The sequence below is a fragment of the Oreochromis niloticus genome, linkage group LG3, assembly GCF_001858045.2.
Source record: "Oreochromis niloticus isolate F11D_XX linkage group LG3, O_niloticus_UMD_NMBU, whole genome shotgun sequence".
Taxonomy (NCBI): Eukaryota; Metazoa; Chordata; class Actinopteri; order Cichliformes; family Cichlidae; genus Oreochromis; species Oreochromis niloticus.
Window position 1 is genome coordinate 76,196,484 of NC_031967.2, and position 26,411 is coordinate 76,222,894.

Here is a 26,411-nt window from a genome sequence, read left to right on the forward strand (position 1 = left end):
TGAATTTACTAATGCATACTTTATTGCACAATTCATTATTAAAGCACAAAATGATTTATTTGGTGCATGTGATACTTCTGGTCCTCTATAATGAATGATGATTAAGCTTTTTAGGCTTACGTTTTGTAGGTATTTTAAAGGTTACAAATATCAGAAAGGGTATGTATAACAATCACTATAAATAGCTGACTATAATATGAGCCACACCATATACAGGGTGGGACCACTTCCATGGTTAGTAAAAACATTTGTTGCCTTTAAAATTCTCACTTTAATTTTGTTAAAGGCCATGCAACAGCATGCTCAATCAACCATGTAAGCAGATCCCAAAAGGTTGATTCAGTTCATCTGGATGCAGCAGGTCAGCTGAGACTGAAGAAGTCATTTGTGTAAGTGACAAAATTTTTCTCCCACTGAAAATGCCACATCCAGATCTTTCAATGTTCATGATGAATAAATACACAGAATTATACGTGGAATCATATTGGATCAATCAGTACATACTCGATAAGATCTCTTATAACAGTGTATAGTAATTACAATTGATTAACATTTTCTGAATATTTAAAAAAGTAAAATCAATTAAATTACTGTTGGAAAGACCATGGTAATAGTTTACTCATTATGAATTAACAGATGTACTAAGTCTCCTCAGACTGGTTGTGCTCAGAAATTCCATTAACAAAGACTAAAACTGTAAAAATTTGTGACAAACCGCAGGAGGACAGCTGCAGTTTAACAGCTTCAATTCACTGACAGGAAACAACATTAGAAATATCATCATCCTCAACTCATCTGCTCCACTGACACTGACACCTTCAACGGACACACCTTAACTTCATTCCTTGTATTAATATATGGAAACATCTTCTCAGTGAAAGTGTGTGTGAAGGTGTGTATGTGTGTGTTAGTATCAGGATCAGAGAACGACAGCTTTCCTCTGTTCCAGTCCAGATTCACTCTGATCCTCTGGAGCTTCTTCTTTACTGAGAGAGCAGTTTCTGGACCTGATAGAGAGCGTGCTGAATATTTTCCGTTATAAAGTCCTATTCTCCATGAACCAGACCGTATGGGACCCTTCCTGTGGTCAGACTCTGCTAACACACCAAGTCCCCACCGTATACTGTCTCCAACATCAACATCCCAGCTGTGAGTCCCTGAGTTAAAGCCCTCAGAGCCCAGGACAGAACAGTAGTAATCAAATCTCTCTGGATTATCAGGAAGCTGCTGCCTCTTTCCTCCATATCTCACACTGGTCAGATCTTCAGACAGGATGAGCTCTGGACTTGCAGTGTTTGGGTCCAGAATAAGAGGAGTGTAGGAGACCATGTCCTTCATGTTGTTCCAGATGTTGAAGGTCAGGTTGCCCAGGTGTTTGGCCTGGTCTATCAGGGCTCCTGAGGGCAGCTGTGGATCATCCAGCAGGGGGCAGCGCTGGACTCTTTCCACTGCAGCCTTGTAGTTGTGCAGGAATGAGACGTCTTCAGCTCTCAGCTCCTCCTCTGTGGCTCTGACTGTGTCTGAAAGAGGTGCTATCTCTCTGCTCAGAGCCTCCATCTTCTCCTTCATCATCCCACTCTTCTGCTCCTCTTCCTCCCTCAGTGCAGCCAGCCTGGCCTCCTCTTCCTCTGCTAGAAACTGGTGAAGCTTCTTAAACTGCTCCTTAATCTGCCTCTCTGTGTGTCGGGCCTGGACCTTAATGTGTTCTGCTGTTTGATCAAACTTCACTTGAACTTCTTCACAAACCTTTAACTTCTCCTTTAAGGGCTCCAGAGTTTCCTGAAGTTCTTTCTTGTGTTGTTGTGCAGCTTCATCGATGGGTCTGAATCTGTGCTTGGTGTGTTTTTCTGAGCCACAGCAGACGACACACACTGGCTGCTGATGGTCCAGACAGAAGAGTTTGAGTTTCTCAGAGTGCAGACTGCAGAGAGCCTCTGAAGCTCTCTGATCTCTCTCCTGTAAGAACAACTCACACAGGTTCTTTAAAGCTCGGTTTAAAGGTGGATCCTTTGAAGATCTTCTCTTACAAACTGGACACTGGTGTGTTGGTCTCTCTCTCCACCATCTCTTCAGACAGTCTTTACAGAAGCTGTGGCTACATGACAGAATAACAGGATCTCTGAAGACCTGCTGACAGACCTGACAGCAGAGATCTTCCTCTGATCTGGAAGCCATTGAGTCTGTGAGTGAAGCTGAAAACAGCAGACAGGAAGTACAGTCAGTCCTGCTACCTTCACTGAAGCATTATTTCAGTTCTCAAGTTTGCGAGTCTATATTCACATTCTCACGTAGTCTGGACCTTGTAAGTTCACACGGGAGTCCGGACTTAGCGAGAACAGAGTCGCGATTTGTACAATTGGAACACCAGCGTACTTGATGATGTCACAGCTCCGGAGTTTTTACTGCCATCCCCTTAATTTAACTCTGATTAATATGGTATGAAGCTTAACTTTAATCTCAGCCAAACCGATTTACTCAGGAACAAATAAAACACTGAAATAAACCAAACAGATTTAGAAGATTTAGAAGTTATTTAGGAGACTTACATATCATGTTTAACCTGAGCCTCGACCTCCCGGTCTGCTCCTCTCCAAAAACGCCAGAGCACTCTTGCAAATATGTGATATCTTGATAAATCAAGCAGATATTTGAAGCTTACACAGCTACATTCTCGCCTGAAAATATCTTCAAAGTTTATTTTGTGACCCAGAAAGAGTCTATTAAAAAGTTTTTAGCCATGCTCCTCCGCCATTGCCGCGTTTCAGTTTTGGACAAAATACATTCTGGGATATTTAGCTGTACCAAGTACACACAAATCACCACCAACACATGCTCGACAAAACAAGCAGAACGAGAACACATCTGGGAATTTTTCGGGTTCTCGGCTTGATGCGTTCTTTAAATTGCAACAGCATGGCACGCCATTTCAGCCAAATATCGCGAGTTTTCTAACACATCTGGTTATGAAATGGTGTTAAAAAAAAAAAAAAAAAAAAAAAAAAAAGAAACGGCCTTATGCCGTATTTTACGCCACAGAGTGGCGCCTTGAACACCCCTTCTGAGCAGCGGAAAAGAACGCTGTTTTTAACTGTCTTTGAACGCCGCTTTTTATGTCACTCAGCAGAAAACGGTGTTCAAAGACAGATAAAAATGGCATTTTTTCCAGTGTTCAGTGTCAATCAAAGAAGAAGTGCAGACCACAATAATTCATCACAGATTGTTGCTGCTAAGTGAGTGTTTATTCAGTACCAATGGTTGTCACAGTTTTTACTTGTATTATAATCCCACTGTGCATGATCAAACAAGCAAACAACAGAATGCTTTTTCTGAAACAAGTGGAGGCCTTAACTGTGTCTGTTACAGCAGCTCTGCTCATTTCTGGTCTTCTTTCTTATTTTCCTCTTCACTTCTCTTAACCTTTAACTTAAGTCTTAGCAATTAGATTCTGCCATCATGCACTATGGTTTCATGTTAGTTCTGGTCATTCAAGTGGGGTGTCGTCATCGCCCAAGAAGGAGACGTTACAAACCATCTCTCCCTTCTGTAATCATTGGAAATGTGAGACCGCTCCTGTTGAGGATAACAGATTGCTTAATATACATAAGAGTTACAGTTTGTGATTGCTTGCCATATTATAATATGGCGGTTGCAAGGGGGTAAGAATACATATAGAATAATAGCTTTGGAATGTGAACAAAGAACTGGGGTGCAGGACAGGTAGCAACAGTTACTTAGGGTGAGGGATAGACAAATGGCAAACAGACATTACCTTAAAAGGAGATGGGGGTTAGTGGGTCAGCAGCCCTGGTCACTGTGCATGTTTTTCCATTGTGGGGGTGTTTACTGTACGGGGAGGAGACCAGAACTGTTGTGTGTGGAATTCTTTAGATCAGCCATTAGAATAAGACTGGGCTGATCTCCAGATGCATCGCTGGACTCCACACTGCCGACCTTCACACTGCCGACCTTCACCCAGTATGTGACCTGCCCCACCATAGGCAATACAACATGATACTTACTGTATGCCAATGCAAAAAAAGGCATACAGTCCATCACCTCTCCCTCCCCTGGGAAGATCTGATCACAACCTGGTGCACCTTGTCCCTGTGTACGAGACCGTTGTACGCAGGGAGCCACCAGCCACCCACACAGTGCAGAGATGGTCGAAGGAGAGCATGATCAAGCAAATAAATGACAGGATGCTTTTTCTGAAACAAGTGGAGACCTTAACTTTTATCAAACCACTGTTTTGCTCAGTTTAAAGTAATACCACTGTATAATAGCCTTCAATTTTAAAAATATTAACAGCATCTCAGGAATATTTTTGCCCTTTCAACATGCATTAAAAAAAAACAGTGATGCAGTTTTGAAACAGACCTGTATATATGTTTTCTGAACTGTGATGTAAATAAGTAATCTCAAGAAAAGAAAAGAATTGTTTTCCATGTAAACTGGAAATGTCCTTCTCAACATCATCTGAGTGCTCTTCAAGTCTTACACGAATTTGAAAGTTAACACCAGAGATTGGGACATCACACGTACTTCTCTAAAAGAGTGACTCATGTCTCTTGCCCCAAAGGATACAGGAAATGCACTGATTTCCATGACAGAATCATATCTGTTTAATGCAGTTTCCTCTGAGCGCTTGAAGATCACTGACATCATGACTTTTAGCCTCATTGTTTCTGCAGAGAGATTTCTTCAGAGTCACTGAATCTTTTGATAAAATATATTTTGATGCTTCCAGAGGATGAAATATTTCAAGTCTTCACAACTTTACAGTGAGTGAAATTGTTGCACAATTTGTTAATGGAGTTTTTTGCAGATTGATCAACCTCTGCCCATATTTCCTTCAGATCATCTCTGCTTCTCTAAGATGTTCTTTTAATATTCAATCATGTTACTGACCTGTTGCCAAGTAACCTAATTACTTTTAAAATATCCCTCCAGCTGTTTCTTTTTAGAACCACTTATTTTTCCAGCCTTGCCCCATACCAACTGTTTTGAAACATCATATTCATCCATCCATTCGCTTCCGCTTATCCTTTCCAGGGTCGCGGGGGGCGCTGGAGCCTATCCCAGCTGTCATAGGGCGAGAGGCGGGGTACACCATGGACAGGTCGCCAGTCTGTCGCAGGGCCAACACACAGGGACAGACAACCATTCACGCTCACATTCACACCTAGTGACAATTTGGATTATCCAAATAACCTATCCCCTCAAACTGCATGTCTTTGGACGGTGGGAGGAAGCCGGAGTACCCGGAGGGAACCCACGCAAACACGAGGGAGAACATGCAAACTCCACACAGAAAGACCCCGGCCTGATGGTGGAATTGAACTCAGGACCTTCTTGCTGTGCGGCAACAGTGCTAACCACCGTGCCGCCATCATATTCAAAAGGAGTTATTTTTAACGACATAGTCTAGGTTTAAACATTTGACATGTTTTCTATGTTCCACTGTGAATAAATTATGGCTTTGAGATTTGCAAATCACTGCTTCCTGTTTTTAAATTTACATTTTTACACAGGACTCCAGTATTTTCAGAACGGAGTTTGTACAATGTATCTGTCTGGGAAAAAGTAATCTGCTCTAACACACACTAAACTAAATACTGTTTTATCTTCATTTAATTATTTGCTGTAAATGCTTCATAGCTGTGTTTATCAATATCAACTGCTGTAACATTTAGATAAATTAAGTTTACTTTATGTCAGATATATATAGATAGAGATATATATATAGATATCTCTCTCTATATCTATCTATCTCTCTCTCTCTATATCTATCTATCTATCTATCTATCCATCTATCTATAGATAGATATACCATGTCCTCCATTTCTGTATGCAATATTTTAAATTAAGTATTCAGCTAATTCACCTAAATTACTCATAAACCAAAACAGGACAGATTTAATAATAACATTGGAGGTATTTGTTCTTTATTTTTATTATTTAAAAGTTAAGAGAAGTAAAGAGGAAAATAAGAAAGAAGAACAGAAATGAGCAGAGCTGCCGTTTCACATAACACAGTTAAGGCCTCCACTTATTTCAGAAAAAGCATTCTGTCGTTTGCTTGTTTGATCATGCTTTAACCACATCAAAATGCACAGTGGGATTATAATACAAGTAAAAACTGAGACACGCATTGGTACCGAATAGGCAGTGGTCTGCACTTCTTTGATTGAGTGAAAGGAGTTGAAAGTAACTGGATGAGAGACCCATGGGGGAGGCCATGCATAAATTCAAGAAAACGGCGTTTTAAACACCATCACAGCTGACACGGAACACCAGAAAAAACACCGTTTTTATCTATCTTTGAAAGCAGTTTTCTGCTGTGCGACGTAAAAAGCGGCGTTCAAAGACAGGTAAAAACTTTTTGCTCAAACTCACATTCAGCGTGTGGAGCGTCAGCAGCTTGAAGCAGCAGTGTTGGAGTTTTCCACTTTTCTCTCCTGTAGCTGGACTCACTCAGAGGAAGCTGCTAGTTTGCTCTGAACTCAGTCTGATCGTCTGTGCGTCTCTCTTTACTGAGAAAGAGGAACGGCCTGTTTCCTGGTTTGTCGCATTTGAATAACGTGAGGGGCGGAGCTTAATTCAACTGCCTTTTAGGCTTTTGTTTCACCCATAAACGACAGTGTGTTTCATTGCAGAGTCCAGTCGTTTACCTGCCAGCAGCTGTGAAACAGCATGTTCAGGTAATAAATTGTGACTCAGTGGTGCAGCTGTTTGGTAGCTTTTCTTTTAGACTTTGTTCTGGTTATTTGTGGAATAAAATGATTAAAGCTAAATTTTATGATTTTTATGTACACATTGCTATGTGTTCATTAAAGAGTTGGCACTACATTAAAGCAGGGTCAAAAGCTTCAGTGAGTGCTATTATTGAATTGAATTATCGTGATTAACATTTAGAAGTGCAGAGGGTTTTGCAAAACATGCTTACACATCATAAATGGTAAATGGCCTGTATTTTTAAGATAAGATAAGATAAGATAACCTTTATTAGTCCCACACGTGGGAAATTTGTTTTGTCACAGCAGGAAGTGGACAGTGCAAAAGTTGTGAAGGAAAAATTAGAATAAAATAAGATAAGAATAAATACAGTACACAACTGTACAGAATAGAATAAAATAAAATACTATATACAGTAGAATAAAATAGAATAAAATATACAATAAGATAAAAATAGAGTACAAATGCTATATACAATTGAGTAAAAATACAACGATGCCAGAAAGGATTATTGCACATTAGTATTATTGCACGTGTGGATGTGTGTGTTAGATCAGTCAAGGTCTTTATTGTGGAGTCTGACAGCAGTGGGGAGGAAAGACCTGCGAAATCTCTCCGTCCCACACCGTGGGTGCCGCAGTCTCCCACTGAAGGAGCTGCTCAGTGCTGTCACAGTCTCATGCATGGGGTGGGAGATGTTGTCCATCAGGGATGACAGCTTAGCCACCATTCTCCTGTCACTCACCACCTCCACTGGGTCCAGAGGGCATCCTAGAACAGAGCTGGCCCTTCGGATCAGCCTGTTCAGTCTCTTCCTGTCCCCAGCAGAGATGTTGCCGCCCCAGCAGACCACACCATAAAAGATGGCTGAGGCCACCACAGAGTCATAGAAGGTCTTCAGGAGTGGGCCCTCCACTCCAAACGACCTGAGTCTCCGCAGCAGGTACAGTCTGCTCTGCCCTTTCCTGTAGAGGGCGTCTGAGTTATGAGTCCAGTCCAGTTTGCTGTTCAGATGAACACCAAGGTACCTGTAGCTGTCCACAGCCTCGATGTCCATACCTTGGATGTTCAGTGGTTGCAGTGGAGGATGTTTGTGCCTGCGGAAGTCTACCACCAGCTCCTTGGTTTTACTGGCGTTGATCTGGAGGTAGTTCAGCTGGCACCAGTCCACAAAGTCCTGAGTCAGTCCTCTGTACTCCTTGTCGTCCCCATCAGTGATGAGGCCGACTATAGCAGAGTCATCAGAGAACTTCTGCAGGAAGCACTGGGTGGAGTTGTGGGAGAAGTCTGCAGTGTAGATGGTGAAGAGGAACGGAGCCAGAACCGTTCCCTGTGGGGCCCCCATACTGCAGACGACCCTGTCCGACACACAGCCCTGAGTCCTCACATACTGTGGTCGGTCGGTGAGGTTGTCCAAAATCCAGGTAGTGAGGTGATGGTCCACTCCAGAGTTCTCCAGCTTGTCCTTCAGAACCGAGGGAAGAATAGTGTTGAAGGCACTGGAGAAATCAAAGAACATGATTCTCACAGTGCTCCCAGCGGTCTCCAGGTGAGCGAGGGAGCGATGTAGGAGGTGAATGACGGCATCATCCGCTCCAATGCCAGGCTGGAAGACAAACTGAAGCGCTTTACTTAGTCCCTTAGGACCCCAAATGTGGAATAAAATGATTAAATAAAGCTAAATTTCATGATTTTTATGTACACATTGCTATGTGTTCATTAAAGAGTTGGCACTACATTAAAGCAGGGTCAAAAGCTTCAGTGAGTGCTATTATTGAATTGAATTATCGTGATTAACATTTAGAAGTGCAGAGGGTTTTGCAAAACATGCTTACACATCATAAATGGTAAATGGCCTGTATTTTTAAAGCGCTTTACTTAGTCCCTTAGGACCCCAAAGCGCTTTACACATTCAGTCATCTACCCATTCACACACACATTCACACACTGGTGATGGCAAGCTACATTGCCTCATAACTGGTTAAAGTCAGGGGGATATGTTCTGGGCCAAGGGAGTCTGAACATAATGTCCTGAACTTAGATAATAAATAAAACCAGTTAGTTTGGTTATCTGTCGAAGCTGGCTCTGTTTGTTGGTGTGAAGCCAAATGTACTTAAACGTTTTACGATAAACCAAGCAGAAGCTTCACCAAACGTCTGGCCTGTGAACTGTGGTGAGGACACAGACTCAACCATGCTGTGCTGAAGTTTGTAGTTAAAAGAGCTCTCATCCTGCAAAAAACACTAAGAATGAGATAGAAAGTAAACAGAGAAGCTCTCCTCCTGTTTCTGTGCTGTTTTCTGTGCTGTCACGCTTATGTCAAACAACCTGACTCTGTCACCTTTGTTATAAAGCCCAAACTTTCTACAAGATCATATGTTCTGTTTCCCATTTCTCGTAGTTTTTTCTGGAGGACAAGACACAGACACTGTTTTCTTAATGCTGAGAATCCAGCTAAGCTTTGGTCTGTAAATGATGCAGCAGATAAGAGATATCAATAGTTTTACCTGAGACTTACATCACTTATGTCTGCATGCATTGAAAACCTGATATGATTCATATAGAAACTAAAGAGAAGTGAGTCTCGCCCCTCTGTTGTACAGGCACTGCTGATGTTCCTGGGCCTGGAGCAAATTTTCCCATAACAACCTCCCCATCATGTGTAGCTTTGCTCTCAGGTCCAGGAAGTAAAAAGCAATGTTTTTCCTGGTCATTAAACGCCACTTTGTACATCTCATGGCTCGGCACCGTTTATGAGCACCATAAAAAACCGACTTATCCTGTCTCCCTCGTACTATCAAGATTCAAAGTGTTTATTGTCATGTGTACCAAGAAAATAAAGCATTTCTCTGTACAATGAAATTCTTTCTCTGCTGTCCACACACAGATGTCGGGTAATATGTACAATAGATACAATAAAATAAAATTGTACTACAATTTTAAAGTTTGAATGTATTTAATAAAGTAGATCTGTTGTCTCTTTGGTGCTACTTCTGTGTCTTTAAAAAGACTGTTTTGTATTAGCATTAAATCCTGTGAACTCACTGCATTCCTGCAGCTCATTTCCTATTTAAACAGCGTCTCCCACAGGTCACATTTACATTAACAATATTTCTCATGTGCTTCTTTTCTCATGACGTTTTAGAGCATCATATGGTTCCAGTTGACCTCTCCACTTGTTTCAGAAAAAGCATTCTGTATTTTGTTTGTTTTGTCATGTTTTAAATTCATCAACATGGTGGGATTAATATACAAGTAAAGATTGTGCTACAAAGTAGGTGAACTTAGGCAACTGCTTTGCAACAAAGTGAATCTGGGATGAATCGTTTTCATCTGCACTCCTGCTTCTTTGAGTGGGTGACTGGAATGTAAAGGAAGCAGTTGACAAACTCACAGGGAAGCCCTGCATATTTTAAGAATACACAGTCACAGCTGTCACTGGGTGCTAGAGAAAATGGCATCAGGCTACGTCCACACTAATGCGTTTTCGTTTGAAAATGCATTGTTTTCTCTCCGTTTCGGCTTCCCGACCACACTGAGATGGCGTTTTCCCCAAGGAAAAGTGCAGCGTTTTGAAAACGCTCTCAAAAACGCATACATTTCAAAACGGAGCTGTCCCATCACAGTGTGGACACTCGAAAAGTCAGACTTTCTAAAACAATGACGCATTTTAGTCATGTGATGCAGTCATGTGACCAATTAAACAAAGATAGCGGAGGGCATTATACAGCAGTTGTTTTGACTGCTCTCAATTTTGACAGCCCTAAAAAAGATTAATATCAGTTTGTACATGCTCCACATAGCTTGTCTTCAAATTCTTTAATCCTCACTCGCTTTTGCGCATGCGCAGGACTGGAACGTTAGCGTTTTGGGCGCTTTCAATGTGGACGCACAACTCTGTGAAATTGACTGAAAACGCTAGTGTGGACACGGAGCATTTTCAGACGAAAATGCCATTTTCAAATCTATCTGGGCTAGTGTGGACGTAGCCTCAGTGACCGACCAAAAACACTACGTTTTACAGCGCTCATTAAACAAATAATAATAGTCAAAGTTATGTTGCCCTACACAGAAAGTTGATTACATTACATTACATTAAGTCCTTATCCCTGATCCTTTCAGTCTTACCCAGTAGATGTTGGCGGTTCTGGAGCCGATGTGGGTGAGGGGACTTGTCCAGCCTGACTGCCTTGACATCCAGGTGTCTTCCCTGCTTCCCCTGATATAAAGAAACCCGAGAAGCCTTGCAGGTCAAATCTTATCATTCCCACCTATTATGGCAGCTCCCCTCTAAATGGTGGCAGTTGTTGATCTGGGATGGTTAGAGCTAAAGACTAGAGCAACCTATTAGAGCTATTTGGACCATAGATTTATACTCAGATTTATACTTTTATTGTTTCACATGGGTTTAAAAGGGAATGTCCATAGTTTAGACTGTAATTGCAGAAGATTTTATTAAAACAACTTGGCAGGAGCCAAGCAAAATAAAATAAATAAAAATAATAATACAGGATATACAAATCACCTCAATTCAACCGATTTAATTAACCCACTCTGAGATAATTCTATGTTCTTATCTTTGGATGTAGAGAAGTTGGTGGTGAGAAGATGTTTTCCACCCCAGTGCTCGGTGTGTACTTGTCATCCAGGGAAGGACCGACTTTATTTTGAAGTTATTTTGCTTTGCATGTTGCTGTGTTTTACTCTGTTCCAATGTGGAGTGTTTTTATTTTTATTTTTTTGGATTGCATATTTTGGTTATATTTTTGTGAAGTGTTTTATTTATATTGCAAGTTTTGTCGAAGACATTAACTTCTCCCGGAGAGACTCCGCCCACTTCTAATCACAAATCAGATACACCTGGGAAGGCACAGAGGTGGATAAGAGAGCCTGTCAGAGTACTGGGACAGAGGCTCGAGGAGGCTTGAGAGACAGGAACAGGAATGGCAGTGCTCAGTGACACAGGAGGCTGGTGGAGCTTGTCGTCAAGCGGGCAGGAGGACACAGCGCCAGCAAGCAGGGACGCGGAGTGAGCGGTCCGACTGCTGCAGCAACAGGAGGCCAGATTACGCGTCTGCGTGAAACTAGAGGCGGCGAGGCGGGCCGATGCCGATTGGCGGTTACAAAGAAGCGGCGAGCAGAGTTGAGAGCTCTGCCCACCCGGGGTAAGTCTTCTGACTTGTCCCCTTTAATGAATGATAGCCGCCTAAAAGAGTAGTGACTGCCGCTGCCTTTCTTTCTTTAGCGCACCGGGGCGGAGAGGAAAGCGAGGACGCCGTCGGGTTTCCCTTCTGCACCGCTTCACTGGATTTTTAATTCTTAGTGACTTTTATACCGTGGCGGTCGCCACTGGACTTTTAATGTTGTGTTTTATTGATTTTTGTGTTGTCCCCTGGCCAGAGCTGTTTTAATTCATTTTATATTTTTAACTGTTTAAATATAATAAATTATGTTTTAGCCTTACAGTTTTTAAATTTGTGTGCTTTTTCTTGGCTGCTCCACTGCTCTGTCCGTTTTGAGGAAGGTTTCCCTCCTTTAATAACACCTGTGCAAAAAATCACCTTCCCTGCGTTACATACTCAAGAAAGCAGGATCCCACTTCTCTCAAAGTTATAATCAGCAGGGAAAACCTTGGAAGTCTTGAGAATCTGTAATCTACCTGGAAAATAATGGAGGTCCAAATCCTTCTCAAAATTACAGCACAGTGCAAGCAAGTGCTGTACAGAAAATAAAACCTAAAACTAAACAGCAAAAAGAAAAATTAAAATGCCTAATAAATATTAAAACAGCCCTATATAAAACACACAATCAACTAAAAAAGACTGAAATAAAAAATAAACTAAAAAACCAACATCTCACAGGGTGTTAAAGGCCAGGATGCAGAAATGGGTTTTCAGAAGTGATTTTAAAAACAGGCAGAGAAGAGGTCTGTCTAATCTCTAAAGGCAGATCGTTCCACAGTTTTTGAGCTGCTACAGCAAAAGCATGATCTCCTGTAAGTTTACGCTCAGTGCTGTTCCTAAGCAAGCGGGTGGGCAAGTGTATAAGGCCGTAGAAGCTCAGAAAGATAATGAGTAATGTATGACGCACTGACCTCTATATAAAGTGCATTACAATAATCCAGCCAAGTGCTAACAAAGGTGTGGATAACTGTCTCAAAGTGCTGCTGTGAACCAATTGGCTTTATTTTAGCTAGCTCCCTCATCTGAAGGAAGCTTGACTTTATGACTGCCTTAATCTGTCAAGCTTCACTTCTGAGTCCACTTTGACCCCAGGTTTGTGACAGTTGGCTTATTATATTGGGCCAAGGTATCTAAATACACATGGGGTCTCAGTGGTAAAAAAACGTGTCAGTAAAACCTTTTAAAAGGGCTGATTCAGTGCTGGTTTTAAGGATTAAAAACCAGATTGGGAAAACCTCTAAAACATTTTCCTTTCCAGAAAGGTCAGTAAATCAGCTGTGAACTATCTTTTCAAGAAGTTTTGAAGGAAAAGGTAGTTTGGAGACAGGCCTTTAATTTGCAAGAACTGTGGGATCAAGAGCAGATTTTTAATCAGAGGTTTGAGTACAGCATGTTTAAAATCTTTAGGGACTACACCTGACAAAAACGTGTGGTTTACAATCTCAAAAACCAATGGTCCAAATGTATGTAACACCTTTTTTAAGAGTCGAGGAAGGACAGCATAATTTGAAGTTCCCACAGGCTTAAAACAACCAACAATCTCCTTTAAAGAGGACAGAGTCACTGGTTCAAACCTATCAAAGACAACAGAGCAAGGAAAAGAGACTAAGAGGTCACAAGAAGAACTAGAGATTTGAGCCCTGGTGGAGGAAACCTCGATAAAAAAATTGTTAAAAATTTTCACAGGCTGGAATGGAGGGCTCGATGCAGTTTGTTCTTAGTGCACAACATACTGAGTTTATAGTCTTAAATAAAATGCGGGTTGTGACAATTTGACAGAATAATGTCAGTGAAGGGTTTTCTTTTGGCATCTTTTACAGCTGATATTGACGCCAACAGTCCTTTAGCATCTGGAATGACACTTGCAAGTTGTCCTTTTTTCACTTGCGCTCAACTCAATGGCATTCACGTCTGACAGCTCGAGCCATGTCAATCAGCCAGGGCTCAGATTTCGTTTTATGCTACCTAATATCCAAAGAGGTCCAGCAGGTGGAATAAAACAATGAGCTCATTTCCTCAGTCTGGCAGCATAAAAACTCCAGGATTTTACAGTTCTGGTTAAAAACTGTTGAAAACTACTCAGCCCACATAGCAAAATTGGTTTGGCCCCGATCTGGCCCACACAATATGCTTACACATGGCCTCATACCACAAAGAATGACGAACCTTTGGTGGCCCAGATCTGGTTTGCCAGAGGTGGCCCACACATGGGCCAGCACAAGGCCAGTTGCAGACACCCTGCTGGCCCTGTGCTGGGCCAGAACAGTTTCAGGTGTGGCCCCAGATGTCAGCCTTATGTGTACCTTAATCAAGCCATGTAATAACAACATGTGCCGGAACATAATAGTGCAAAAGTAACATGACAAAACTCTGTTCAGACAGTGAATGGACTGATTCTTATATAATACTTTGCTACTCTCGCAGATTACTCAAAGCCCACATAGCAAAATTGGTATGGTCCGGATCTGGCCCACACAGTGTGCTTACACATGGCCCACATACCGCAAAGAATGACGGCCCTTTGGTGGCCCAGATCTGGTTTGCCAGAGGTGGTCCACACATGGGCCAGCACAAGGCCAGTTGCAGACACACTGGTGGTCCTTTGCTGGGCCATGTGTGGATTACCTCTGGCAAACCTGGTCTGGGCCACCAAAGGGCCATCATTCTTTGCGCTATGTGGGCCATGTGTAAGTTGTGTGCAGCCACGGGCCAGTTGCAGACACACTGCTGGCCCTGTGCTGGCCCAGAACAGTTTCAGCTCTGGCCCAGAACAGTTTCAGCTCTGACCCCAGATGTCAGCCTAATGTGTACCTTAATTAAGCCATGTAATAACAACATGTGCATAATAGTGCAAAAGTAACATGACAAAACTCTGTTCAGACATTGAATGGACTAATTCTCATATAGCATTTTTCAACTCTCCCAGATTACTCAAAGTGCTCTACACAACATGCCACATTCACCCAACCACACACTTTCTTTTAACTGAGTGCTTCCTAACTACACTCATACACATTCACACTCACGATATGCAGACCGGAGAAGCCAGGGATCGAACCACTAACCTTCCGATCAATAGGACACTTGCTCTACCGCCTGAGTTACAGCCACCCACTGGGAAAGATGAGTAAACCCTCACTAGGTTTTGGATGAAGTGTACACTCACAAACCTGTCAAACCTGCATTTGAAACGTTGGCTACCATAGCAGTATAGTATTGCAACATGGCATTTGGGTCTTCTAACTAACATAGGAAAATATGAACATAAATAGTGCCTCATTGCCAGACCTGGCCTGCATCTGGTTGACATGCACTCTGCCATGACACCAGTCAGTCAGAAGTGCCAGCTTGATGCTGGATTTCGGCCAGGCCTGTTTTCTATGAGCCTGGGCCACATAAACCAAACCATAATCGGGCCAGATATGGCATGCCATCACATAGACAGTGCCATCTATGCCAGGCCTGGCCCATATCTGGATGACGTCTTATCATGCCAGAAGTCAGCCAGCAGTGCCGGCTTGATACCAGATCTGGGCCAGACCTGCTTGCTATGTGGGATGGTTTAAAAAGCCCTTTGCCATGGTCATATCAGGACAACACAATGAATATTACAATCCCCAAGAATAAGAACACAATCATATTTTGACATGTATTCTGCCAAGAAGTCAGCGAAGTCATTCACAAAGTCGTTATTGTATTTTGGAGGCCGATAAACCACCTCACGCAACACTGTGTGAGAGCAGCCCAGCTCAGAGATCAGTGTGTAGTGTCCTTTTTCTGCTTACAGGATCCTGTACATTGGACAAAACAAACAGCAGATAAAATCTTTAATAAATGGTTGGATCAAATAAACTTGGACAGATCCCATATATGATTACCTCAATACCTTTCGATAAATGACATAATTTAACATCTGTGGAACAGGATGCCTTGAAAAATCTTATACAAATAAAGCACATTGTTATAAAAGAGGCAGATAAGGGTGGTCAAATCTGTATTCTGGATAAAAAGGATTGTTTACAGGAAGTCTACTGACAATTACAAGACATTAATTATTATAAATGTTTACAAGCTCCATTACAACCAGAGACTCAGAATCTTGTCAAAAGTATTGAGGGAGCTGAGAAATGAGGGTTATATTTCCCAATCTCAGGAAGAATATCTGTCTGCTCCAATTTCTCCTTGTCCTTGCTTATTTTTTCTTTGACCAAAGATTCATAAATCTCGAGAAACTTGGTCTGTTACATTTAAAATCCCTATAGGATGACCTATTGTTACTGACTGTGACTCTGAATCACAGAGAATTACAGCATATATAGACTGTTTTCTAAATGCCAGTTATGTGAAAGATACATATGACTTTATTGCCAAACTGAAAGATGTGAATGATCCATGTGATGCCTTATTTTGTACAATAGATGTGGAGTCCATCTGTACCAACATAGACACAGAGTTGGGCTTATTGGCAGTGCATAAAATCTTTAATCAAATCTGAACTTTAAAGACCCTGATAATCAAATTTTATTCAACTATGTACTAAGGTTTATTTTAAGGATACAGACAGACACATACTGTTAAATAAAAATAGTTATCATTCTAGACATGCTTGAGGTTACTCAGCCCACTTCTTACCACAGATTAAAAGTGAAGTGAAAACACTCTTTAATAAGAATCAGCCATCAATTAGGAGGAATATCCATAAGCGGAAGAAATAGAGATAAGCGGAAGAAAATGGATGGATGGATATCCATCCATTTTCTTCCGCTTATCTGGGGCCAGGTCGCGGGAGCAGAAGCCCAAGCAGAGAAGCCCAGACATCCCTCTCCCCAGCCACCTCCTCCAGCTTATCCGGGAGAACACCAAGGCGTTCCCAGGCCAGCGGAGAGATATAATCTCTGCAGAGTGTCCTGGGTCTGCCCCGGGGCCTCCTCCCGGTGGGACATGCCTGGAAAACCTCGCCAAGGAGGGGCCCAGGGGGCATCCTTGTCCGATGCCCGAACCACCTCAGCTGGCTGCTTTTGATGTGGAGGAACAGCGGCTGTACTCTGAGCCCCTCCCGAATAGCCAAACTTCTCACCCCGTCTCTAAGGGAGAGGCCAGCCACCCTTCGGAGGATGCCCATTTCCACCAATTGTATTCGCAATCTCGTTCTTTCGGTCATTGCCCACAGCTCGTGACCATAGGTAGGGGCGTAGATCGACCGGTAAATTGAGAGCTTTGCTTTTACACTCAGCTCTCTCTTCACCACAACAGACCGGTACAGCGTCCGCATCACTGCAGCCGCAGCACCAATCCATCTGTTGATCTCCCGCTCCCTTCTCCCATCACTCATGAACAAGATCCCGAGATACTTAAACTCCTCCACTTGGGGCAGGGTCTCGTCCCTGACCCGGAGTGGGCACTCCACCCTTTTCCGGCTGAGGACCATGGCCTCAGATTTGGAGGTGCTGATTCTCATTCCCACTGCTTCACACTCAGCTGCGAACCGTTCCAAGGTGTGCTGGGGGCCATCACCTGATGAAGCCAACAGGACCACATCATCTGCAAAAAGCAGAGATGAGATCCTGAGACCACCGAAGTGAAGGCCTTCCGCCACTTGGCTATGCCTAGAAATTCTGTCCATAAATATTATGAACAGAATCGGTGATAAAGGGCAGCCCTGGTGGAGCCCATCACCCACCAGGAACAAGTCCGACTTATTGCCGGCTATGTGGACCAAGCTCGTGCAACGTTGTATAAGGACTGAATGGTCCGTAGCAATGGGCCAGTTACCCCATACTCTCAGAGCACCCCCCCACAGGACCTCTCGAGAGACACAGTCGAATGCCTTCTCCAAGTCCACAAAAAACAACTACCTTCCGGCTGCAGCTCAGTGCAGCGGCTTCAGCAATGGAGGTGCTGAACATGGTCCATTCTGACTCAATGTCGCCAGTCTCCCTCGGAATGCTGTTGAAGCTCTTACGGAGGTGTGAGTTGAAGATCTTGTGGACCGGGGCCTCTGCTAGATGTTCCCAGCACACCCTCACTGTACGTTTGGGCGCGCCAGGTCTTTCCAGCGTCCTCCCTCGCCACCTGATCCAACTTACCACTAGGTGGTGATCAGTTGACAGCTCAGCCCCTCTCTTTACCCGAGTGTCCAAAACATATGGCCTCAGGTCTGGTGATACGATTACAAAATCGATCATCGACCTGTGGCCTAGAGTGTCCTGGTGTCAAGTGCACTTATGGACACACTTATGTACGAACATGTTGTTCATAATGACCAAACTGTGGCTTGCACAGAAGTCCAATAACAAAACACCACTTGGGTTCAGATCCGGGAGGCCGTTCCTCCCAATCAAGCCCTTCCAGGTCTCACTGTCGTTGCCCACGTGAGCATTGAAGTCTCCCAGTAGGACAACAGAGTCCCCAGGGGGAGCACCCTCCAGTGCTCCACCCAGGGATTCCTAGAAGGCTGGGTACTCTGACCTGCCACTCGGCGCATACAGAGGACAGTCAGGACCTGTTCCCTGACCCGAAGGCGAAGGGAACAAACCCTCTCGTCCACTGGGAGAAACCCCAACATACCAGCAGCAAGCCGAGGGGATACCAAGATACCCACCCCAGCCCGACGCCTCTCACCAGGCGCAACTCCAGACTGAGACAGTGTCCAGCCCCTCTCCAGGAGACTGGTTCCAGAGCCCAGGCCATGCGTTGAGGTGAGCCCGACTATATCTAGCCGCTACCTCTCAACCTTAGGCACTACCTCAGGCTTCTTCCCCACCAGAGAGGTGACATTCCATGTCCCATTTGCCAGTCTTGGTAACTGGGAATCGGTCCACCAGGACACCCGCACCTGGCCGCCGCCCGACTCACAAATTAGGAGGAATAATCAGAGTCATTTGATTCTGTTTGCAGTCACCTTTTTTTTAGACACATCAGAGTCTTGAATCGAGCTCTTAATACTTCTTTTTGATGACCCAACAAGCCCTTCCTCCTTTATGGAAATTTAAAATGATTACAGGTTATAGAAGAAATGAAAATCTACAGGATATGCTGGTGTGCAATAAATTGAATCCTGTGCCTTTAAATAATTTAGATGACAGATTTAAACAAGTAACATATGTAGAAAATATCATTAGTAAGAGAGGGCTTCCTATTTGGCAATCTCTTTCTCAGGATTCTACTAATGTAATATATGCTATCTAGTGTACTCATTGTAAAATGTTGTATATCGGAGAAACTGGGAACTCTATTAAACTATTAAAACCTGAATGTATCAGTATGATTATCATGTTCGACATGAGAATAAAAACTCATTATTGTTAACACATCTGCACTGAAAAAAAGGGATTGGCCAGCTCTTGGATTTACATAAGCATCTTGCGTGTATTTAACACAAGTGCCTCATGCTTTAAAGTTAAGTGTAACTATATAGTGTAGAAACTACATAATATGCAGAGAGGCTAGATTAAATTGTTCATATCATGTTCGAGTGAAGTAAGTCAGTAACTTACTGCGACACTGCACGGGATTTCAGTCTCACGTGCTTTGGATCGTGGTTTCAGGAAGGCATCCATCTCAGTCAAGTCGAGCAGCCGCCTCTACTTTTTTTAGTATACCGAAAAAAGTAAATTGGGTGGTTGTTACATTAAAAAAGTCTGACTTGTAATTTGAACACAATAATTTAATGTTTCTATAAACATAATTAAATCATGAAGGATATGTACGAAATTCAACAACTTAATTTGTTCTTGTTGAGATGACATGATACAATCTAGTAAGAGTGGTTAGTTGCTGAACCCTAGTTTGCACTGGGTTCTCTCTGGGCATTCTGGTTTCTTCCCACAGTTAAAAGTCATGTAGTTGTTAAAGCTAGGTTAATTGGTGATTCTAAATTGCCTGTCAATGTAAGTGCAAATGGTGGTTTGTGATAGACTTGTGAGCTGTCCAGGGTGTACCCTGATAGGTTCAACTACAATTCAACTACACAGTAAAGCAAGACATGATTAAAAGTTCTTTGTATTACTCATATATGAGGGAGCGAACCACGAAAAGCGCCGTTCCTTCGCTTGACCCCAGTCGCTCCCCTGTAACACTGCTCTTTGATTGAGGTTACATGAATATGCATAGGCTCATTAACACATGACATTCTGCATAGGTATACATGTGAACAAAGAGTACTGTGTGGGGGGGGGTCAGAGTATGACCCTATAAATGACTTCCCTAAACCTGCTGGTCTGGAAGTTCAGCAGTTCATCTAAACCAGGGGTCCCCAATCCCTGTCCACGAGGGCCGGTGTCCCTACAGGTTTTAGATCTCACCCTGAGTCAACACACCTGAATCACATGATTAGTTCATCACCAGGCCTCTGGAGAACTTCAACACATGTTGAGAAGGTAATTTATCCATTTAAATCAGCTGTGATGGATCAACGACACATCTAAAACCTGCAGGGACACCGGCCCTCGTGGACTGGGATTGGGGACCCCTGATCTAAACAAAAGGCACTTAGACTAAAACAGATATAGATATGTTCATCCTACCACAAAACAAAAGGAGAAGGTACGACCTCTCCCATGCTCCCAGGATGTGGGTGTGAATGCCAGAACACTCTGGAATGCACACAAAGTCTTTGCAGACTCCTAAGGATCAAACCTCTACCAACATGACATTGATTATAAAACTCTAAGCATATATGAGTAGATATTTCTAAGCATAAATGACATTCCAATAATATAAACCTGACATACCCTGCCTTGCAACCTATCACTTCTGGGTTATTTCCCAGCCCCCCTGCAACCAGGATAAAGATAGGAGGATGGTAGTTGTTGTAGATCCATTAAATTTTTATGGTAACCAGATTCTAGACTTTGTTGAACATTATGTAATATGAAGACAACATGTAGTATTTAAGTGACCAAGTAGTATTGGGGTAAAAGTTATTGAATAGTGTTGAAATAAAATGACAAAATTGTGAAGGATTAAAATATTCCAAGAGCTCAACTTACTTCATCTAAACATGTTTCAATCGCGTTTTATGAACACAAAATGCACAGGTTTATTGAATATGAAAAAGTTGTGTTGATTTAACTCAGTTGTTTAAGTTTCTGCCAAAGCAAAACATTTGTGTCCAACCAATGTCCACTATTGAATCAAATAAATCCAACATGGCCTTTTTTTCAGTGTGTTAGCACACAGCCCATCGTGTCTGAGACAAAATAACAATTGGTTGGGTACATTAAGACAAAAATCGTAACAAGCATGGATATCGAAATTAAACACTTTGGCCACTTTTAGACTCAATGAAAGGAAAGAACAGAGCAATATAAGGAATTAAAATCCCCTTTTATCCTTTTTTATTTGCAATTACTGTGGATTTATATTTAATCTTTTTCCTTTTAATCCTTCCCCTTTCTTATTCTCTAAACTCAACCGTTTCCCTTACTTGGCTCTCCACCTTTTTGTATTTATCTTATCTTTTCTTATTTCCTTCCAACATTAACCCTTTTCCTATTTCTTTCTTAAACATTTTTTCCCCTTCCTAGAGCTAAATTTATTCCCTTATCCTTTATCCTATGTTTGAACTTTACTTTTCCTTCCCCCTCATAATTTTTTTACTCGGTCTTTCCTGTGAAATTTTATGATAAATTCGGAATGTGGAGGTTATAAATCAAACTTAATTTTTTCACTTTCATCCCTTTTTCTTAAAGAATAATTTCTTCTCCTTTGGTGTGTTTTGTCTGGGATTTAAAATTTAATGATAAATTTAAATTTGGATTGGATGTAAAAATAATTTTTTTTGTATTGGTTGCTTTGTTTCTACATTTTTCATCACTATGATATATTTTCTCTCCTTTCACCTTTATTAATGAATGGCCCTAAGATTAGTTTGGACCATTTTTATGGATCGAATTTATGAATCTTTGTTTCTGACCCTCCTCCAATTTTTACTTCCTGTATTTCTCCAGGTGATGGCAGCAAATATCCACAAATAAATAAGATAAATGATTATGTAGTGCCCGAGCTCTGAGTTTTCACTCTTTTAATTCTCTAATCTAACACTGAGCCTAAACATAAACAAAACCTAACTGCAACCCTGACACTAAAACCACATTTTGAGTCTCAAAAATAACTTCAAACTCATGAGGACGGCACTTTGTCTTCATAAGTGACTGTTGGTCCCCACAAGTATAGTAGCATGCCAATTTTCTGTACTCACGAAGATGTCTAAACAGGTACACACACACACACACACACACACACACACACACACACACACACACACAATCAAATGGGTCAAAGGTCAAAATAATAATGATGATGATGATGATGATGATACATTCCACAGAAACAGACTGAAGTAGGTCAAAGGTCAAAGTGGATGTAGTCATAAAACAGTCAGCAGTGTGTTAGATATCAGTGGAGGACTTTACCCTGAAAAATGCAGAGTGTAATGTAGAGTTTGATGGTTTTCCCAGAAAAGGAGGAAGAAGACGTGGCTGAGATTCTGTGGCTAGTATTTCATTGGGGATCGGGGTTTCTGTCAAATCACTTTCAGCATCTGTGTGGTGATAACGTGTCCACAGCTGAAAATGACACAGTGGGGTCTAAATCTTCTGACAGTGGTTGGACAGCATGAAGGAAAATGGTGGAGCAACTTTATTTGTAAAGACTTGCTTTGTTGGTGCTGTGAACAGACATTTTATTTACTGCTTTGAACTGTTTGTTTTAATGACACTTTGAAATACTTTGATTTGTTCTTCATTCAATTATTTGGAAGGAATATTTGAAAGTGGCAGGATCTTTTGTTTTTCACAAATATTTATGTCCTCGTTAAGAAATGAAACACATAAAGACGTCAATTTTTTTGTGTGTTTGTCTGATTGTTGAGTATCAGACTGTCAGCAGGGTGAAAAGAAGTGAAAATGAGATTGATTTTCTCCTCAGATACTTAATTAAAGCACACTGGAAGTGATTGTGAATGCAGGTTCATGTTGAATCATCATCTGAAGTTTACAGGATTCAGACTGGAAATGTGGTTTCTCTTTAAGGCTCTAAAAACAGCGCTTTGCTCCTTTGAATCCCTTCCCCTCCTTTATTTGTCCTGACAGCAAGCGCTCTGAATCCACACACACACTTTCAGTTCTTCTGCTGTAAATGAAGGAAAAACGAGCTGACGAAACGAGCTCAGTCAAACTTCCTGCTGATGTTTCCATATGAAGCAGTCAGAGACATTCCTCCGGCTGGACGACACGCTCCACTTTGATACAAAATAAAGCGCCGATATTTTCCTCTACACTAGTTTATCTCGTAACTTTGAATCCCCCTGAAGATACTGACAGTGAAGCACATACATAATACAGCCTTTCAACTCTGATCTTATTTAGTTCTATTAATACACTGAAATCTCATTTGTGTCATGAAGAAAGTATTTAATCAAACAGAATTCAAATATCAGAAACATTTCATATATGGAGTTAAACATGAATCATTGTTTCAAAGGTGGACAGCACTATTGAGGACCAAGCAGCCAAGAACACACAGATGTAACTTTAAAAAAAAATTAAGGGGCGGTGGGGAGGGGGGGTTGTTATATTATATTATATTATTCTACATTATTATATTATGTATTTATTATACCCCAAAAAGGACGAAATTATTATAAAAAGTTAAAAGGACAAAAACAACCTATTTTAACAACCAAATGGGCCCTTAAAAGAGGTTAACTTAACAAAGTCCTATTCAAAAGCCACTTAACAAAACATAACTTAACAATCTGACCATCCCAAATGAGAAACAGCTCCAGTTATATAGCAAGTGAATAAACCATTGTGTAAACAAAAGGTGAAAACCACAGCGATAACAGCTAACCAACATTTAAGAAGAACCCCATTCCCCCCTGCATGATTGCAGTAGATGGTTCAGTCCATTTTATTGACTTCTGCTTTTAAACTAGCTCCACCCTCAACCTCCTCTTTCACTCAAACCAGGGAAGACTGGAGCGGAAGCCAGGGAACTCAAAAAGAACAGAAAAATAATTAATACAGCTTATACCCATATAAAATAATAAACAATGCAAAACAGATTTTATACCACCATTTGGGCTATAGCTTTCTGCTGTCATGCATTACAAATAAACTTAAAATTTTGAACTGAATAACCTATAGTCACAGACGCTTTATGTTAAAAACAATGTTTAAAAAAAAGGACAAAAAGCTAAACAAGAATATCTTTCAAATATTTGGGGTTTTGGTTGCATGGAGCACTGACATGCTGTCAGTTCATGCAGCACTGACATGCTGCATGCAACTCTCTTCTTGTTTGGCTCTTGACGAAGGCGGTCACACTTTCTCCCTCTCCCTTCCCTTATCTTTCCTGCTTGGCTTTCTCATGTCTCTGTCTAGTCTTGTCTACTTCTCTCCCTTTACCCTGGAAGAGTATCACAATCTGTTCTCTAAAACCTAAAAAAGGAATTATGGATTTCATCAACTGGTCCCTGAATGCAATTGACACCCTATTCTCGACGAGAAGCCTGGGTTCGGCAGAGCCTGTGACAAGACACTGAAGACATCTTTTCGGAACCATGATAACAGGGTTCTTGCAGATCGGCGCTGGCTTGGCCCTGGCTTATCGAAGAATAAAGAAAGCGGAAATGGCTGTTCAAATCCCCACGAGGCTGCCCGCTATCCCACATAGCAAAATTGGTATGGCCCGGATCTGGCCCACACAATGTGCTTACCCTGTCCACATGTCATGTCTGTGTTGTGTATGTAAGGTCGCTGCAGGGCAACTTACATGTGACAAATAAAGGTTTTCTTGACTTTCTTGACTTCTTGACTTGACAGGAAACAACATTAGAAAAAAAACCATCCTGAACTGACCTGCTCTACTACCACTGACACTGACACCATCACTGGCAACACCTTGACATCATCCCCAGTTTGAATAAATGGAAACATCCTGTGAAAGAAAGTGTGTATGAAGGTGTGTATGTGTGTGTTAGTATCAGGATCAGAGAACGACAGCTTTCCTCTGTTCCAGTCCAGATTCACTCTGATCCTCTGGAGCTTCTTCTCTACTGAGAGATCAGTGAATCCTGCTGATGGTGAGCGTGTTGAATATTTACCTAAACTGAACATTACACCCCAAAATCCAAACTCTGTGTTTCCTTTCCTCTGGATAGACTCTTCTACTACACCAAGCATCCAGCTTGTACTGTCTCCAACCTCGACATCCCAGCTGTGAGTCCCTGAATTAAAACCCTTAGAGCCCAGGACAGAAATGTAATAATCAAACCTCTCTGGATTATCAGGAAGCTGCTGCCTCTCTCCTCCATATCTCACACTGGTCAGATCTTCAGACAGGATGAGTTTTGGATGAGCAGTGTTTGGGTCCAGAATGAGAGGAGTGTAGGAGACCATGTCCTTCATGTTGTTCCAGATGTTGAAGGTCAGGTTGCCCAGGTGTTTGGCCTGGTCTATCAGAGCTCCTGAGGGCAGCTGTGGATCATCCAGCAGGGGGCAGCGCTGGACTCTTTCCACTGCAGCCTTGTAGTTGTGCAGGAATGAGACGTCTTCAGCTCTCAGCTCCTCCTCTGTGGCTCTGACTGTGTCTGAAAGAGCTGCTATCTCTCTGCTCAGAGCCTCCATCTTCTCCTTCATCATCCCACTCTTCTGCTCCTCTTCCTCCCTCAGTGCAGCCAGCCTGGCCTCCTCTTCCTCTGCTAGAAACTGGTGAAGCTTCTTAAACTGCTCCTTAATCTGCCTCTCTGTGTGTCGGGCCTGGACCTTAATGTGTTCTGCTGTTTGATCAAACTTCACTTGAACTTCTTCACAAACCCTTAACTTCTTCTTTAAGGGCTCCAGAGTTTCCTGAAGTTCCTTCTTGTGTTGTTGTGCAGCTTCATCGATGGGTCTGAATCTGTGCTTGGTGTGTTTTTCTGAGGTGCTGCAGACGAGACACACTGGCTGCTGATGGTCCAGACAGAAGAGTTTGAGTTTCTCAGAGTGCAGACTGCAGAGAGCCTCTGAAGCTCTCTGATCTCTCTCCTCTAAGAACAATTCACACAGGTTCTTTAAAGCCCGGTTTAAAGGTGGTTCATACACTGATATATTCTTACAAACTGGACACTCGTGTGTTGTTCTGTCTCTCCACCATCTATTCAGACAGTCTTTACAGAAGCTGTGGCTACATGACAGAAGAACAGGATCTCTGAAGACCTCCTGACAGACCGGACAGCAGAGATCCTCCTCTGATCTGGAAGCCATTGAGTCTGTGAGTGAAGCTGAAAACAACAGACAGGAAGTACAGTCAGTCCTGGCTCCCCTCCCTCCTCTACGACCTTCACTGAAACTTCCTTTGAGTCGTGTTTTTGCTCAAACTCACATTCAGTGTGTGGAGCGTCAGCAGCTTGAAGCAGCAGTGTTGGAGTTTTCCACTTTTTCTCTCCTGTAGCTGGACTCACTCAGAGGAAGCTGCTAGTTTGGTCTGAACTCAGTCTGATTGTCTGT

The 26,411-nt window shown here is 42.3% G+C and overlaps 1 protein-coding gene across 3 annotated transcripts; it reads right to left on the reverse strand.

Annotated features, from left to right (window-relative positions):
• Window positions 1–26,411, reverse strand: LOC100711697 (nuclear factor 7, brain). 3 transcript variants are annotated; one of them, XM_025905984.1, is made up of 2 exons: window positions 26,287–26,411; window positions 1–2,192 (listed from the first exon to the last, which is right to left on the reverse strand). In XM_025905984.1, the coding sequence occupies exon 2, from the start codon at window positions 2,173–2,175 to the stop codon at window positions 787–789; it is 1,389 nt and encodes a 462-aa protein (XP_025761769.1). In that variant the 5' UTR covers window positions 2,176–2,192; window positions 26,287–26,411; the 3' UTR covers window positions 1–786. The 3 variants fall into 3 exon arrangements, with proteins under 3 accessions (XP_025761769.1, XP_019210765.1, XP_019210764.1); XM_019355220.1 differs by lacking the exon at window positions 26,287–26,411 and adding an exon at window positions 6,397–6,639; XM_019355219.2 differs by lacking the exon at window positions 1–2,192 and adding an exon at window positions 23,313–26,185.

Excerpts from the sequence above, each read along its gene's own strand:
- LOC100711697 (XM_019355219.2), bottom strand. The coding sequence starts at position 26,168 with ATGGCTTCCAGATCAGAGGAGGATCTCTGCTGTCCGGTCTGTCAGGAG.